At 40.8% G+C, this 18,720-nt stretch overlaps 1 protein-coding gene across 1 annotated transcript in view; it reads right to left on the bottom strand.

Moving 5' to 3' along the window:
• Positions 1-18,720, bottom strand: part of LOC135225692 (nucleolar protein 14-like) — a gene marked incomplete at its 5' end in the record, with an annotated part of 100,984 nt that overhangs the window by 66,218 nt on the left and 16,046 nt on the right. Inside the window, 2 exon segments of the mRNA XM_064265044.1 lie at positions 4,338-4,478; positions 13,052-13,206. Coding sequence (XP_064121114.1) covers positions 4,338-4,478; positions 13,052-13,206 — 296 coding nt within the window.

The following is an 18,720-nucleotide window of genomic DNA, read 5'->3' as shown; positions in this document are numbered from 1 at the left end:
CTCTCTCTCTCACACACACACCACTTGTTTGCATTTCTCTACTCTCTGGTCTGTCGGGAATACTTTGGCTTTTACTGTGTCTATAACCATTCCCAGATACACCAGCCGTTGACTTGGATCCCACTGCGACTTCTCCTGATTTATCACAATGCCTAAGCTGTGACAAAACCGTAGAAGGGTCGCCCTGTCCCTGAGTAATTTCTCTCTGGACTTTGCTATCACCAGCCAATCGTCTAGATATCTCATTAGCCTGATCCCCTGAGCATGCGCCCATGTCGACACGAGAGTGAACACTCTTGTAAAAACGTGAGATGTTGTCAATCCGAAGCAGAGAACTTTGAACTCGAGAACTTTCTCTGCAAGACTGAAGCGGAGAAATTTCCTGGAAGACTGATGGACTGGGATCTGAAAGTATGCGTCTTTCAAGTCGATTGTCAGCATAAAGTCCTTGATCCTGACTGCTTGTAGAACCTTCTTTGGAGTTTCCATTTTGAATCTATTTTTTTTTTATAAACATTCAAAGTTGACAGGTCTATTACTGTCCTCCAGGCCCCGCTGGCTTTGGGTACAAGGAAAATCCTGCTGTAAAACCCCTCTGACGGAATGGATACTTGTTCCACAGCCCCTTTTTCCATCATCTTCACTTCCTCTTGCAGAATAAAAGCCTTCTGAGGTTCTTGAGCATAAGCGAGGTTAGGCAATGGCTGTTCTGTCAGGGGTGGGGATACTTCGAATGGAATCAAATACCTGACTCTGAGAACATCCACCACCCATTGCTCTGCTCCCAGTTTCCTGCCACACCTTCCAGTGATTTGCCCAGGCAACCCCCCACTGGTGTGGCTGAGTGATGAGAGGCGCCTATCCTATCGTCTTGAGCCCCTTCCTCTTCCCCTAATCCCCCATCCCCTTCCTCTGTATTTCTATTTGAAACAAAAAAGGGCCAATGAGTTAACTTCTTTGGGAAGAGGGTCTTGTTTTTGCTCTACTAGGGATGGATTATGCCTCACTGGCTTCTTCCGAGGTATTTGCTGCTGCCTTACCTCCATAGGATTAGCCTGACTGCTAGATGTTTTCCTAACTGCCTGCTGTACCAATCTATCATTAGTGTCCATCCTTCTTCTATCTATAGCCTCTTCTAGTATGGCCTCTGGCAACAGCAATTGCAACACTAAGATATTCCCATTCCTCATTGCTAGCAGGGAATCCAAATCAACAGTGCGACTTAGTTTAGCCAAAGCTGCATCCCTCCTCATTAACAGGATATTTGCCCAAACATTGGCACTTAGATTTTGTCAAGTACACAGTTGCTTTGGCACCTGATTGTAGTAATCTAATGAACATTGATTCACCACTACCTTCCTCGTCAACCTTCTGAGAATGCAATCTTCGCAACTGCTGTTGACCAAAGATCCAGCCAAGAAGCAGTCTGAAAGACAGAAGAAGCTGTTGCTTCTAACATAGCAGCCTCTTGGTAAGTCATCGAAGGGCATTCCATTTTCAATTGATCTAAGGTTAATCCAGGCCTTAACCTTACCACATTTGGGTTAATTTGTCTAGACAGTAAAGGAACCGTCGGTGTCGTATAATATTTTCTCTGTTTCATCATTGGAGGAGGGATAAACTTAAACGATCTATTTGATCTCAAGGAATTATCCCTTCCTGCAATCCGTGCATTTACGTGTTGTAAAACGAACTCCGCATGATTTGAACAAGGCAATTCATACGACACCTTGGTATCCTTTTTCACACCAAACGCCATGTCAATCCCCAGAGGAAGAATACTGGCAGGTGTTTCCGTTCTCTCCAAAAGGTTATTGAACTGACGAATCAAATCAATCACCTCCGCATATGAAGCCAGAAACTCTTGGTTCTCTCCTTCCTCCGGTTCTAGCGTACTGTGCTCGGCCACAGGAGACGCTATCTCACTCCTATCCCCTGACAAACGTCCGGGTGCTTCGTGGCCGCCTGCCCCTACGGCCGCGGTCTCTTTGATCTCTGCTGACCGCCGACAGCTCGATCCCGAACAGTCAGCAGGAGTAACGAGACCGCCTCACTCCTTCTCTGCTAGCAGATCTAGAGCAGAATCTTGCCTATACCTCCAAGATGAAGGCTCTCTCAAAACCAAGCTCACTCGGAGAATTCGGCCTTGATCCTTCATCTAGGCGGACAACGCCTTCCACCAACGTATCAGATGAGGCTGCCAACTCGTTATTCTTCGACCTTTTAATAGGAGCCTTATCATCTTTTCTCCGTATTTTAAACGGTCTTACAGGCGAAACCGGTATCTGTGCTCTATCCTTTGCTGCACTTTTCGCACCCAATGCCGATTTTGCCAACGACACTGTAGTTTTTCTTTGACTCTTTATAGTCTCTACTGGATATTCCGAGTCGGCCGTATCCCATCGCCGTCAACTCACGCGCTCGTTCGGACTCTTGTAAACGGCTTCGTCCTCTAGCTTTGAGCTTACAAGCCACTGACTTCTTGCCTTCTTGCTGACTGGGATGTGACCGTCCTGGCCCGAAGATGAAGAAGAATTCACTTTTCTCCTCTTGGCCCAAGGATCAGTCGCAAAATTCTGCATCCTCCAACGCTTGACTGGTACACGCCGTTACGTCATCAAACTTAGCGATGACGCCGAGCTAAAGGAAGAAGACGAATCACGCCTTTTCTTTTGTCTTTCTTATTCTTATTAATTTTCTTCTCTAGATCCTGTAATTTCTTCATTACAGTGTGTACTACCGAGTCAGAAAGCGTATTTGAGTCCAGAGGCAGCGAAGAAGACCACGTACCTTCCATCCTGTTCGAGTCGGGAGCAGGCACCTGGAACAAAGATGGCGATGCTCCCGCCCTCCCTGCTGGGAACAACGGAGCATAAATATTATGCATCAAATTACCAAAACCCCTCCTGTGTTTCTGAAAACAAACCACTAGGAGAAACTGAAGGGGTATGGGACAAATTAAAGGCAGGTGGCGAAACATATGGAGCAGTCTGGTGTATTGCTGATACAAAAGAAGCCGGCAACGCTTGGTCATCCAAAGATGGCGTCGACTCCTTTCTTTTGTACTGGCCTTTCTCATAAAACTTCCTCCACTGTTCCACCGACCAACCACGACAAACAGAACAAGGATTAGTAATTGTACATACATTTTCCCTGCACCTACCACACGTTGGATGAGGATCCGTCGACACCGAAGTTAGGAATCTTGAACACGGAAAGCCACTGACTCCAGGGCATTTCCTTTGTCTTGTCTTCGAAACGGAAGAAGATCCCGACGGCAATACAAAACACTCCATCTCACCACTTACACACTCTTACAACTCACACCCACACTGAGCACACTCAGAGAAAGAGAATTAATAAGAAAAATGAAAGTGAAATGGATAAAAACGGGCAAACTAAAACCAGCTTTAAACAGATAGACAGAGAACATGTCCTATCTTAAAGGCGGTAGAAAGATACTGGCGGGTCACACGACGCCGCGGGGATTCTGGGTATACATGCCCCGTGACCTGGTATAGATGCCAATAGTCCCTGGATCGCACAAGTTTAATTTTACTTCTACTGGTTTCCAGCTTGGCACTAGTAAATCCTAATGTTAAGACCAAAGGTTTGTTTCGTATATGAACAAAGAATTATTGGAGTCTGTCTGATGAAACACTGAAATTGAAAGGGACTAGTCAAATAAAAGAGAGATTTACTCCCAACATTCATCAAAGTACCTGTGAAAAACAGATCAAGGGGCCTACTGAGAAATGCAAATTAAATTTAGGACTGTAGATAAATACTAGTTCTAAGTCATTTTAAGAATTTCGAGATTTTTAAGTACAATTTAACTCTTTTAAAAAAATTTAGTAACTTGGCAATATAGTTTCAACACATAATCACACTTTTAAAATCATTCAAAATAAACTTAGGTAATATGCAATTTTCAAGGATGAAATAATAATTTTGAGTAAAAATGCGCTCAGGGATAACAACACTACGTACAACAAAATAGGTAACTGCAATTGACAGTAACAATTCAGAAAAAGTGCAAAGAAGCCAGTAGCTCTTGACTAGACAAACATCTTGTTTTTTAAGAGCAAGTAGCTCGTGACTAGACAGGTTTTTTTTTTTTTTCAAACCACAGGACATAATTACCCTTTTTATCAGGCTAATCATCAGTGTGATCCACTTTGATTTCAGACATGAATATTACATTGAACAATTTAAAACTTACAAAATAACATTTACATTCATTTACTCTCAATGACAAAGAGCATCCTAAAACACATGAACTTTCTTCTAGTTAAACTTCTTGATACTAAAAGTTAAAAACTAGTTTCAGAACTAACCTGACGGAATGAATTTGCAACACCAGAAGAGCAAGCTGTTGTGACAGTGTATAGATGAGGTATAAGTTCATCAATATATGACATTGGTGGCACTCCTCTGACAGGAGAGTCTCCACTTTCCTCTGTCAGAACGTTCAAAGTCTGCAACAGAAAGGTATAGGTTATTTTGAAAAATGTATTGATTTACGGCAAGATACTGACAACAATATAGAGGTTGAGGAATGAGGAAGAAACTGCAAAATGCTCTAAAGGATTAAGTATTTCCTTTGACTTGGCTATGGCAATGTTACTGAGAGAGAGGATGGGAAGGAATAGTACGATGTGTGTGCAGAGGGAAGGGAGGGGAAAAGCAGAGATAGAGGAAGGATTGAGAGAGGGAAGAAGGAACAAGAGGAGGGAAGGGAAAAGGAAGAGGAAATTGAGAGATGCTATATAGTGATCAGGATCTCCTTTGACTCAACTCTGAAAATGTTCCAGAGAGAGAGGGTAGGTAATGAAGACATAATGTGCCTAGCTAAGCTTTATTACCCAACCTCCATTACTTATTGAAATTTGTTATCTGTTAGGAGGTCAGACTCCAAAACTACCTGTTTAAGGTGATATCTATCACTAAATCATACACATAAAACCAGTGAAATACACCACCAATACAATGCAGTGTATACATAAAAACAATTCAGCATAGTATATAATAAACTGTTAAAACAAAACACAAAGGCTTATTAAGACATTTTTTCTACATCCAATTAGCAATTTGGTCAGATAATTTTTATGGGAAGATTACATATTTTCTTTTTTAACTTTGTTGATGTGCTTGATATTATTATATCATTCCATAGTTTCATCGTATGTGATTATTGCTTTGAAACGTATTTAATTATTTACAGTAACTTGCTATTTAATTAAATAATCAAGAAATAATTGATAAGTTAAAGAAATTTTAACACACAATCAAAATCAAGTATATCAGAAACAATGCATGTCTCTCAACACTAGCCACTCACCATACAGAATCAACTGATTTTTATTATTGTTATGGAAAAGTGAAAAGATGGGTAAAGTTGTTCAGTCCTTCACTTTATTACTTCACAATAATTACATAACTTCTTTTCCTTTGTGCAATGATAATCTGGCACAGCTTAACTTATACATCAACATGTTAGGCTGGCCTGAAACAGTTTATGTAGTTTCTGTTTTTTTAATGAATGAAACAAATACAGATTACAAATAGCAACTTTAATGCTTTTTCATGTATTCTACTGACTGAAATTTTTTACTTATCATGTGATAAAGAATGTAGCATTCCTGTTTTTTGGTTCATGATGAGATGTTTACAATTTGGAGCCGAGAGTGAGAAAAAGAGCATATTTCTGTTCTTTATTATTTGGAGAGAGAAAGTAATAACATATTTGTGCTTTTATCAAGTATGACAATGGTTTTAACAACAAAGAAAAGTTACAAAACAATGTTTTGAACTGAAACAACTCTCTTGCAATGACAAATTTTTAACCAATTTGTATTTTTCATAACTTACAAACCTGAGGTCTTAACATTAGGATAAATACTCAGCACCAGCTGGAAACCAGTAAAGTTTAAAATAATTGTGTATGCAAGGGACTATTGGCATCTGTTCTTGGTCACGAGACATGTGGAGCCACCCACATACCCCTCTTTAACCCGAGACCCCGTTAGTTATTCTTCCATCCCAGGTTAGTTGATAGAGGGGTGGTTAGAGGTGGGCCTTTGTATGATAAGACCTCAGGTTTGTAAGTTATGAAAAACACAAATTGGTTAAAAATTTGTCATTTGTTCATATACGAAACAAACCTTCGGTCTTAACATTAGGATAGACTTACTCTTGGTGGGAGGTAAATATTATTAACCAACTGGGAGTTTGTGCCAACCTTTGATCAGTTTTCTGAATACCAAAATTCTACGACACAACTGACCAGTATTTCAGAATCTAAGACATACATGAATATCATAGAGTCAGCCTTCTGGGTTATACACAATGTCATAGTTCACTGCGCCGAGGAAGATAAGATCTGTTCTTCTAACAAACCAATTCATCCACTCATGTAGGTTTGTTATCATTCCTCTCCCCCTTGCTAAAGAGAGGAATGTCCTGCTACTGATAGGTATCTTACTGATACTCACCCTAACCCAACAGTATGGCTACTTCACTCACCTGTACCTGTCCGTTCCAGCTTACGATGGAACTCTCTTCTTACTGCCCGAAGTAAAGAAGGAGACTGAAATTTGAAAGGGAAAGAGGCCAGTTATCTCCTCCATTTCACATTCATACCATCATCTTAGACAAGATACCAACTGACCCGCCAGAGGTGCTGGATGAGTTACACCATTTGTTGAGCAGCCACCAAAGGACCCAAGGAAATTGTGTCCAAGGACCTCTGGGCAACCTTATTTATATACAAGAAAATTGAAAGTGGTTTGTCATAACAATGACCCACGCTCAAATTTCAATGAACAGAAAGACACCTTCTTAATATTGCTCAATTTGAGCTTCGATACAGTCAGACCAACTGTCACGTTCATTTTAACAGATATGTTAATTGCCAGAAGGCACATATTCCTCTGATGACCTTCTCGTTCTGTATAACCTCATTGGTACAACTTAACAACAAGGAGTAGGCTTGACCGATCGCCTCTGTTTGGCCTGTTCCTTTACGTCTACCACCTTTATGTTCTAGGTGACATAGTTCTTTCTATAACCACAGAGTACTTTGACAAGTCAAAGCCGGTCCTCCTGAAGGTCTCTTACGCATACTCACACCATCCTGAGCATGACTAAGAAACGTATCTGTCATCATGACGTACTGCATTGACTCATTATCCCGGATTCTGGGTCAAATTGGAACTGTTGTTCCTAACTACTTTTGAGTCTACATCAAAAACCTGGTTATTGAGTACTCCACTCTACTGAAGTAAGAGGAAGACCACCATCCACAATCAGTTTCCTGTAACGTGACTGATGTATGTGCCTGGTGGTAATCCATCAATTCTACTCTGATACAGAGTATGTTTCCATTTATCAGATCGGAGTTTCTTATGTGCCCCATCCAGTTCACTGCTCCTGAGTCATCTGAAGATTACTCAGTGTGAAGTGATATTCACATGCCCAATCACCAGTCCAATGTATATCACCATGCATGTAAACATGTAATTACAGAGAGACTTCCCTCTTCTGACAACCTCTCCACCAGATCATTGTCTGCTGACAGAATGCCCTTAATGGACAGAAACCTCCTCTATACAGGCTGTCACGGCCAGAGTCATTCTGTATATGTGAGCTAAAGACCTTTGGAGTCGTGTTACATCCGAGGTGACACCTATACACCCAAAATCTTAAAACTATTAGTTCGAAAAGGGATACTGGGCAACCTCCAGACCTTTGGAGTCGTGTTACGTCCGAGGTGACACACTACACCCAAAAACTGAGAACTATTAGTTCGAAAGGGGATACTGGTCAACCTCCAGACCTTGAGATATTCATTCTACCTATCGGCGGTGCCTCTTCCCCACACGAACCTGGTAAACGATGATTGTGCTACGATAAACTTTATCAGTCACTCATCCTGGGTCCTCCGTAACTACTGGAACCCATCCTTCAGTTTCGGGACATGGCAGAACAGGTAGAACCTAGAGTTTGCGTAACCTCCAGTTGTTCACAGTATCGCAAATGGAATCCTCAGGCTCCTCGAAAAGTGAAACCCCTGAGACAGCTATTACAAGGTTTTTCCATTATACGAGTTCCTCTGGATGAGTGGTTTGTGCACTCATCTGCCAAACTGGTGGTCCGAGGTCCTACTCCCATCTCGGCCAACGCGGAATCAGAGAACTTATTTCTGGTGATAGAAAATAATTTACTGATATAATGCGGTTCGGATCCCACAATAAGCTGTAGGTCCCGTTGCTAGGTGACCAATTGGTTCCTAGCCACGTAAAAATATCCAATCCTTCAGGCCAGCCCTAGGAGAGCTATTAATCAGCTCAGTGTTCCTGAAAAAACTAAGATACACTTCACTTTTCCAATTATATGGACGATATCATAGGAAAACCCCAGGGGAATGTCCTATGATAATATCTTCTATTCAGACACGTCCTAATTATGCTCCTGTCCAAGAAATTAATCTGTTAACAGGACAAGGATAATTTTTCCACAAGTAATGCTACTTTCCAACCACGAAACACCCTATACGGTGATCTGTTACAATATATGGACATATGTTCAATATGCTACCTTCCAAAGGGAAATCCTATATTGCCAGAAACCACCATGGTGCTATTCTCGAGTAACCTAGCCCAGAATTGTACCCAACGTCACTTCACCCCACCTCTCTCTTGAAGAATGGGAAATGCCCCACTTTCCCCTTCCAGATATGATGAGGTTCTAATGCCTTGCTTCAGCCAACTGAAGCTCGAAGCCTCTATGTTGGACTCATGACTTCAATATAGAAACTAGACCAGGATGGAAGAGACCCATTTGTAGATTCTAGGCTAACCTAGCCAACAACACTTGGACTAGTCTAAGTAAGTATAGTCATTAAGAATTGACTAACTTATTTAAGTTTGCAAGACCAGGTTGATCCTGGCTTGGTTAGGTTAGGCTATCCTAACTCTTCCACCAATTAGGCTAGATTAACTCTTCCGCCAATTAGGCTAGGCTAACTCCTCCATCACTTAGGGTAGGTTAAATCCATCACAGATGTAATCTTAACTAGTCTTGGCTAGTATAGACTAGCTTAATCTAAAAAATAAATGACTTAGGTTAGGGTGAAGTCGTTCAAGAAAGTTTGGGCTATACATGCTAGGCTACAACCACAACCTTCTATGAACCACAACCTTCTAGGCTGAGGTGGTAAAAGTGTTCCGAATGGGTAGCCTAGGCACTAGTCTTTGCTCGGCTTTACTTATAAAGTTACTAATTCGCCCAAACTAAGATAGTAAAGGCATGTTCAAGTAGCCAGACTGTTAGGTTAAGTTGACATGTACGACATGTATGTTGGAACCATCTAACCTAAAGTTAGGCTAATCTAACTAAAAATTGTACCTCTCAGACTAATCTAAGATAGTAAATTCAGGTTGGAAAACTAAACCGCAACCATTAGCTAGTCCAAGCCAGCACCTGCATACCCAAACCAGCTAGTTCGGACAGTCTAAGCTAAGAACTACTACTCAGATTAACTAAGATAGTAGCAGCAGGCTCGGACTGGCTGGAATAGGCTACGAATTTAACCACTTATTAGGCTAAAAGGTATGACTCAATTAGCCTGGCTATAGCACTTTAGGTTACAAGTGCCCCACTTAGGGTTGGCTACCTTAAGTGGCGAAAGAAAGAAGTTCACCTTCTTTCAACTCAAGTTTCCATGCGGTTTCATTAAGAAGAATGGTTCTACAGTACTTTACTAATAAGGAACCAATCTTCCGATTAACCTTAACTACTTGTGTAAGAGTCGAAGCGTTTGGTCAATATTCTTATAGGAACAAACCAGATTATACCAACAAGTATATGAAACATGGGAATTCTTCTTACCTGTAAAGGTTTGAAGTTTTCTGGGGTCAACCCAAAGTCCGTTAACTCCCACCATTCAGGCTGTATACGATTGCTAAGAGGAATCCATAGCCTTCCAGCAATCTGTACATTTACGTGTTGTAAAACAGACTCTACATGAGTTAAGCAAGGTAATTCATACACCTTCATATCCTTTTTCAATCCAAACACCATGTCAATCCCCAGGGGAAGCATACTGGCAGGTGTCTCCGCACTTATTGAATTGACGAATCAAATCAATCACCTCCGCATACGAAGCCAGAAACTTTTTTTTTTTTTTCTCAGGTTCTAATGTACTGTGTTCAGCCACAGGAGACGTCAACTCACTCCTATCCTCTGACAAACTCCGGGGTGGCGTCATGGCCGTCCGACCCTACGGCCGCGGCACCTTTGATCCCTATTGGCCACCGATGGCTCGATCTCGAATAGTCAGTAGAATTTGAGAACGTATCTATTGCAATCCAATATGCAAATATGAGAGCAATTTTATCATATTTCATTACTCTGACATCTAGAGTCCATGGAAAAAGTTTGTAAAAGCATCTGCGTATGTATTAAGTTCACCAACGGCATTGTAGTCTCTCTTAGACTCTTTGTAGTGGCCACTGGCAACTCCGCGTCGGCTGCTAGCCCAGCGACCATCGACGCTATCGCTCATTCGGACTCTTGTAAACGGCTTCGTCCTCTTTGCTTTGAGCTTACTAACCACTGACTTCTTGACTTTCTCGATGACTGGGATGTGACAGTCCTGGACTGAGATGAAGAAGAATTTACTCTTCTCCTCTTGGTCCGAGGATCAGTCACAAAATCCCGTAACCTCCAACGCTTGACTGGTACACGCAGTGACGTCATCGAACTTAGCGATGACACCAGCTAGAGGAAGAAGAGAAGAAGACGAATCACGCCTTTTCTTTTTATCTTTCTTAGCAATTTTCTCCTCTAGATCTTGTAATTTCTTCATTACTGTGTGTACCAATGAGTCAGAAAGCGTATTTGGTTCCAGAGGCAGCAAAGTAGATTGAGAAGCAGTAGGCTGTGGATTCTACAGAAATTACAGCTTAAGCTTTCTTATTCTAAACATAACCGGAGCACAAAACGGCACAGCCGCTTATTTTACGAGAAAATACATATTTCTCCATAAGTGTGTGCTCCCGAAATGAAAGCGTAATATAATGATGCCACCAAAGACGACGAGAGGTTGGCAGCAGTAGGCTGTGACGTCATGACTACCGTCATTTTGAAAGCGGTTTTGGCTATGACGTCATCACGCTTGATGAAAGCGTGAGGCTGTTGATGGTACTCTTGCAGCCAAGATCAAGAGACCCAATCTGCTGTGGCATTTTTACTTTACAAGGAAGTGACAGTCTTGGCTTGAAGATGAAGAAGAAATTATTCTTCTCCTCTTGGCACGAGGATCAGTGACGAAGTCCCTGATTCTAGCCTTCTCCAACTAAACTTCCATCATTCCCTTGTTCGACAATTACAACTACGTACTTCTTGTGCTTTCATATAATAGGGATGTAACAGTCCTGGCTCGAAGATGGATAAGAAACTTCTCTTGGCTCAAGGATCAGCTAAGAAGTCCCTATTCTTCCAGGATTGGCAGAACGCACTGGCGTCAAAGCCAGTCACCTAAGCTTGTTGACGCCTAAGCAGAAGGATACAGAGGAAAGACTTGCGTCTTTTCCATTGTGACTGTTATATCTCCTAACGCTTGTAATTTCTCTCTAAAACAATGTGCATTAAAAATCTCCAAATCCGAAAGCATAGTTGAAAAGTACTCTTGTACTCCGAAGTTAAAAATGGAAGCATGTCTCCGTATAGGCCGCAGCTGTGAAGTGACGTCATGGCGGTCGCCATGTTTATGACATCACTGAGCATCTTGAATGCGAAGCCAGCACCCTACAAGAAGTACAAGGCTGTTGTTGTTATTCTCGTAGGCATTGCAACCAGACATTAAAGGCTGCCGTGTTGCACTATCCTCTTTATAGATGGCGACACATCCGACCTCCATTCAGTGCATATCAGGATAAAAGGGACCTTGGATGGCAGCTCGACGTTATATAGCAAACCAACTGTCCTTCTTGGGTTGGTACTGATAAGCCTAACGCCGACCGCACACCTGCATCATCCCTACCCAGGTATCTGGAACAAAAACAAGATGGCGATGCACACCTCTCCCCACAGGGAAAGGAGCACAATTTGTCATAATTACTTCCCAAGGCACATCCTGATAAGTTTGTCTGCTTCTTGTGATATCCAGGAAGTCTCGAAGCATGAGAAGGCTTCATGTTCACATGCCCGGGAATTCCAAACCACAAATTCAAAACAATATGGGCAAACTAAACCGGCTTTAAAAGGACGGAGACAAAGCACGTCCTCTCTTAAAGGCGGTAAGAAAATAACTAACGGGGTCACGAGTTAAAGAGGGGTATGTGGGTGGCTCCACATGTCTCGTGACCAAGCACAGATGCCAATAGTCCCTTGCGTACACAATTATTTTAAACTTTACCGGTTTCCAGCTGGCGCTGAGTATTTATCCTAATGTTAAGACCGAAGGTTTGTTTCGTATAAGAACAAATATTTTTTCGAAATATCCTTCATCCCATCTCACACGTTTGGCCTATTCAACACGATAATCCTCTTCCATTTCACTACCACATATTCAAACTTCATTTTGCTGGCTCTTTTTATAGGTCATTATGTTATTACTGCAATTTTGTCTTATCAAGGCCATTAATACAGCAATATAAAGACAGCATTATTCTTATTATTATAATTGTAAATAAAAGATAAAAGCCTTAATGGAGATCCTCACTATCAATGCGGTGGTACTGTGTAACTCTTATGTCCATATTTTCAAGGAAGCAAGGCATACTTTCCTTTTTTTTTTTACAATGCACTTCTTAATTGTCAACCTATCGTGTATATAAAAAATTTTTCACTTTAGGAACTCAAGCATTACTAGAGCATACTGCAATCACAATTGCATGTTAGATTTTCTTATACAGCATTAGACAGAAATGAGGTAAATAAAATTATTTTGAAGATATACAGGTACTGATTTAGGAATTAAGTTTTCCTACAGAAACTTGGTTTCCACACAAAAAAGAATATAAACATAAGAATGAAGTGAAATTACCTGTAATATGTATGTAGATAGATCCTCAAATTTATCCTTATTTTGGGCACCCAAGCTTGGATGGTTACATGCAATCGTTCGCTCTAATATGACACCAACTTCTTTTGGTGATCGATTTTCTAGTAAAGCCCAAAAGGCATCATACTCCTGTGGGACTGAAAAAAAGAATGACTGATAATGACTGAATACTATCAAACTGTCTTTTTACAATATTCTATTCCAAAGATGTAGGAATGCAATGGAATACGAAATTTGGGCCAAAAGCCAAATATTGGGAACTATGAGGTCATTCAGCATTGAAAGGGAAATTGAGAGTAAAAAGATTTGAAAGGTGAGAACAGGAAAAAAACCTCACAGTTGCACTTTGAAACAACTGTTAGAGAGGGTGGAAAGAAGATTGTGAATGAAGTAAAGTAAAAGGAATGAAAGGGGTTGCAGCTATGGGCTGAAGGGACACTTCAAAGAACCTTGAATAATGCACTGTGTGAGGTGCGCTGATGGCGCTACCTCCCTGCAGGATTCAAAGATGTAGATCTACAAATCTTACATGACTACCCTCTAACAATTTCCATGTTTCATTACAAAAATTAAGCATAAATAAACTTATATTCATGTTCCAAATATTACAGGTTCAACAGTCTGTCTAACAACACAGAGGTCTCTCAACTCACCATTTGGAGTTACAATTGTCTCAACCAACACACCCACTTTTCATTAATATGTGGTGCTATAACTGCCTTATTCTTATTCCCCAAGTGTTTACTGCATAGATGGCTATGACTGGTAATTCATTTCTTAGTCATTTTCATTATTCACCATTTATTTTATCTATTTTCAAAGTCGAACATGGGCCTCCTAGTTGTGAGTTAGAAACTTTACCACTAAACCCATGGATTAAGAGAGTCAAATTAGTAAGAAGACCTAGGAGCACAATGTATTGTGCCTGTTTCTCCTCTTCTCTCTAGACACACTCTGGCCTCCTTGGATTTTCAGAATACCTACTTAACCACCCCAATTCATCCAGCTTCAAGGTTCTCTGCTCCAGCTTGTTGAAGGCTCCACAGGTCATCAAAAGGATCTTGGTATTGGTGACAGCCTGTGCCAAAAAGGATGGCATCTGCCTCTGTTGCTACTCAGATGACTGGTTAAAAATCAGGTATCCCAACTCTGACTGCCAACACCAGGGTTTGTAGGTCAACAAGGGGAAATCAGATATGTCTAACTCCATGTAAGCTGCCTTGCAGTAGATAAAAAAGCAATCAGAGGGCAGGATACAGCATATGACATACATGCTCTACCTGTGTCTGCAGACCATGCCTTCCCAGCTACAAAATAAGGGCAAGTGGCAAATTAAGACACACCTAATCTCCATTGGAAAAATTAGCTTCATTCAGCAAGCTCATGACCCTCCCCTTTCCACTACAGCAGGTAAAATACTGGAAGGCAGCATCTATCCACAACACTCTTCCTGTCCTACTAATTAAGGATATCACCATGAATCCATGAATATTCAATGGTGTACGTAAGAAGAGAGCCTACAGAAAGGGGTCCCCCTAAAACAAGGATCCACCCATTCATAAATTTCTATATCCAAGAGTGAAAAGCCCAAACTCTAGATCTGCAGACAAGGATTGTCTGGACAAAATGAGAAACAAGCACATAAATATCTTGAAACTACAAGTTGTATTGTCAGGCACCCAAGAATTCATAACGTCCTTCAAGGGTCAGAGTTTGAAGAAGTATGTCAAGACATGACCACAACCACTTTCTTCACAATTACATAAAAAATTCATTCACAGTACCTATGCCACCTAGAAGTAAAAATATTTACTTGGGCAGAAGGACACAGTATCTTTATACTAATCCCAATGTTTGTCCAAGAGGAAAAGAATGTCATTTCACTCTCAGAGCAGGATGAACCAGATTTTCCTAGAAAGATGGTCCCACAATAAGGAAGTTTGCAAGGCAATTTGAAGGTTACGGTGGACCTGTTAGCAACCTCAATAAATAATTTGCCCCTATACTGTTACAAAACCAGTCCCAACCACTGCCATACATCTCTGCCCCAGTGAGGAAAATCCTCGAAGCAGCCCCACTTCTACAGGCTCCACAGCAGACAGGCTATCCTTTCCCGTAAGGCAAGGTTATCCAGTATACAGAATTAACACAGAGGATTTTTGAAGGAAGAAACAGCTGCTATATTGACTGCTTACATAAGTTCCACTACTAACCTTTACCATAGGAAGCGGACTAGATTTGTCTCTCAGTGCAGCAAGCAGAACAACTGTCCTACCTGTTCAACTCTTGCTCTGTAGATGTGACACTCAATTCCACATCTTGATCCACCCAATATCATGAAACATCTTAATTTCATTTGGGAAAAAGTATCGCAATTCTGAATCCTCTGTTTCAGACTGACAGCTACTCCACAAACCTTTACCTGAACCTTGGCATTGCAACAGCAAGGGCATAGTATTACAGGACTTAGGAGATACCTAAAAAACTGGCGAGGGAAAAATGCAATACAGATTTAAGATGATATTTTGACTTGGTCATCTTAGGCTTGATGAAACCTCAGACTACATATGAACTAAAAGTTTGATGTAGGACCTTCAATGACAGCTACATACCTAGGTGAGGGTATTATAACAGAAGAGGAATTGATCTGTCCAAGAAAGCTCAAATTCTCTAGCCACAATGCAGCAATCTCTGATAAGGCATCTTTTATTGCCAGAGAAGCAGATTCCTCTCAGCAGTGTCAGGCTGTGGTTGTTCTAGCTGCAACTTTTGAGCTTGCAGTCACCAACAACTCTACAAGACAACTGATTAGTAATGGCCTCGGAGATACTGTGGAGGGCTTCCTTTGGTGGTAGGACCTTGGTCACCTTCTAGCAGAAGTCCCACTGGTCCTTTTCTGGCCAAAGATATTGATGTTTATGGATACAGCACATATTTGGATGACACCAACATGACTATCAAGGGACAGGACCTTAGACATCACAAAACAAGGTGAACAACATCCATCTTCTCAAAGTAAAAGCCATTACCTTATGACTCCAGGCATTCAGTAAGTGCTTGGTGCTCAGGGTAGTAGGTGTGATGACCAATTCAACAAAAGTGACATGACCAAAAAATCTGAAAAGCTTTTGATTGCATATTTTGTCAGTCAGCAGTTGAGATCTTTTTTGTTAATGAAAACAAAGTAGGTCGGCATAACACAAGGTTCATCCTGAGGAGGCACATGACAGCTAAGGGTCTCTATGGGAAACTAGGTTCTACCTCCTGACTGCTCACTGAGCTCAACAAGTCTGCATGGCTCTTTTCTATCTGTAGAGCACTCCATGATCTAGCAGACTGCAGGATAAAACATAATATTACATTCTCGGGATGGCGTAACTCGTAAACCTTTCCTACATTTTATCTACTCAATCAAGTAATGAAGCTATGTACATCCAAAACACAGATGCTTCTGACAGCTCCCCTTTGGCCAGGATAGGTTTAAGGAACAGATCCTAAAGTGTTCACACTTGGGTGAAACTTCTTAAGCAGCCCTACTTCCATATATATTTCCCATAATCCTAGACATCTTTAATCTTTATGCCTGAAGGTACAAGAGAGGCCTCAGAGACAGATTTGTGGAGCAGCCTAGGTCAAGTGAAAGATTCTTCAGCTGGTGAAGTGGAAGAGATGTTGATCCTGTCAACTCCACTATACCTTTAATAAAAAGACTTCTTCCTCATTTCTGCCATCAAGGGATGATGGTCCACCTGCTCCCAAGTTTTCTTTTAATTTTTTTGTGAACTCAACATGAGTTCATTAAAGTTGTGGGTTCCTCAAATCTCATAACTTGGAACCCCTGCCCTCACAAAGAATCTCATGAAGACTCCATTTAAGCCATTTGAGCAAGCTTCTTAACAGAACCTCCTACTGAAGATGGTTTTTCTACTTCTGCTTACATCTTTGACAGATTAGCAAGATTCATGCTCTATCTGGGAAGATCACTCATACTATAGAGGGTGGACATCTGTAGGAGCGTCTTTTACTCCAGGCTTTACAGTTGAGACATAAACGACCAGAAGAAAGGACCATTCCTCAGCACCTTTGGCCATCCCTTCACTGTCACCAGTACAACTGCTAAGAGCAACAGCCTTCATTGGCAATGCCTCCAGAATGTTCATCTCCATGGGCCAAAGGAAGAGAAAAGTAGTGAAAAATCCCAATGTCGAAAATTGTATTTTTCCTAATTATACAAACCTGAGGTCCTTTAACAATAGGAATGTACTTACGGCATAGCTGGAATTACAGCTGTTGAATCTTGAACAAGGTGGTTAGGCAGTAACTACCATGGAGCAGGCTAGCCTGCCCGGATGTAAACACTCCACTTTACCTTTCGGCCCAGGTTCAGATTGAGGGGTGGCATGAGGTGGGCATATTTGTTAAAGGAACTCAGGTTTGTATAGTTAGGAAAAATACAATTTTCGACAAATTGTGATTTGTTCCGATACATAATACAAACCTTTCAGTCCTTTAACAATGGAAGACTCACTGATTGGTGGGAGGAATCTGAGTGAGCCTCTAGGTCTGACTGGAGTTCTGCGCACCTAGGCTACTCCTCCTGGTCGTAAGAGCGAGGAGGAGTGCCCTGCTGCCTCTGACAACTTGATCGGAGTAGGAGATGCGTGATCAAGAGTCAGACTTCTGGGCCTTTCCAAAATGAGTGAGGGATTGTAGCTCAACTGAAAAAGGGCTGTGAAGAATACAGTGGGCCCCCCGTATTTGCGTTCTCCGGATTTGCGGATTTTTTCTGGACCATATCTAACCATTATTTGCAGTGAATTCGCCTATTCGCGGGATTTTCCGACGATAAATAATCACTAATTAGTGTATTTTGATGTTATTTTCATGCCTAAATACATTTTTATGATACAAAAACGATTTACTGATTTTAAAATATTAATATTGAATCATACTGTATTAATAAGTTTAATAAGATTACATATCACATAATAACTAATAATTCTCTCTCTCTCCCTTACTGGGATGTATGCTTTTTGTGTGATAAATGATTTACTAATTTTCTAATATTAATATTAATGTAAAGAGCAATTACTTAAAGAAAGAAAATACTACATTGAATTAGTAAGATTTTAGTTTATAAATTTCAAAAATTATGTAAGAATGAAGGAAATCCCAGTCTTCACGCATCTTTCTTTCGAACTCCAGGTCTCTCTCTCTCTCTCTCTCTCTCTCTCTCTCTCTCTCTACTGAGATGAGAGATTTTTATGGTACACGTATGTATAATATGTTTATTAATATTTTCATAAGATAATAATAATAATAATAATAATAATAATTGTAATTACAAAAATCATATGTGAAAGTATTTTACAAATGCTACGATAATCTCTCTCTCTCTCTTACAGAGATGTATATTTTTTTGGATGATGATTTACTAATTTTCAAAAATCAATATTATTGTAAACAACAATATAAATTCATTAAAGAAAATACTAAAGTGAATTAGCAAGATTTTAGTTTATAAATATAAATTATGTAAGAATGAAAGAAATGCATTTTACCCCGCGTCTTTGATTTCCAGGGAGCCAAGCAGAGTTGGCTGGGGTTCCAACAACTGTTGCCCTCTCGATGATCACGTATTCTCTCTCTCT

The sequence above is a fragment of the Macrobrachium nipponense genome, chromosome 13, assembly GCF_015104395.2.
Source record: "Macrobrachium nipponense isolate FS-2020 chromosome 13, ASM1510439v2, whole genome shotgun sequence".
NCBI classification, from domain to species: Eukaryota; Metazoa; Arthropoda; class Malacostraca; order Decapoda; family Palaemonidae; genus Macrobrachium; species Macrobrachium nipponense.
The sequence above is the reverse complement of the archived record's forward strand: the minus strand, read 5'-3'. Positions and strand labels throughout refer to the sequence as shown.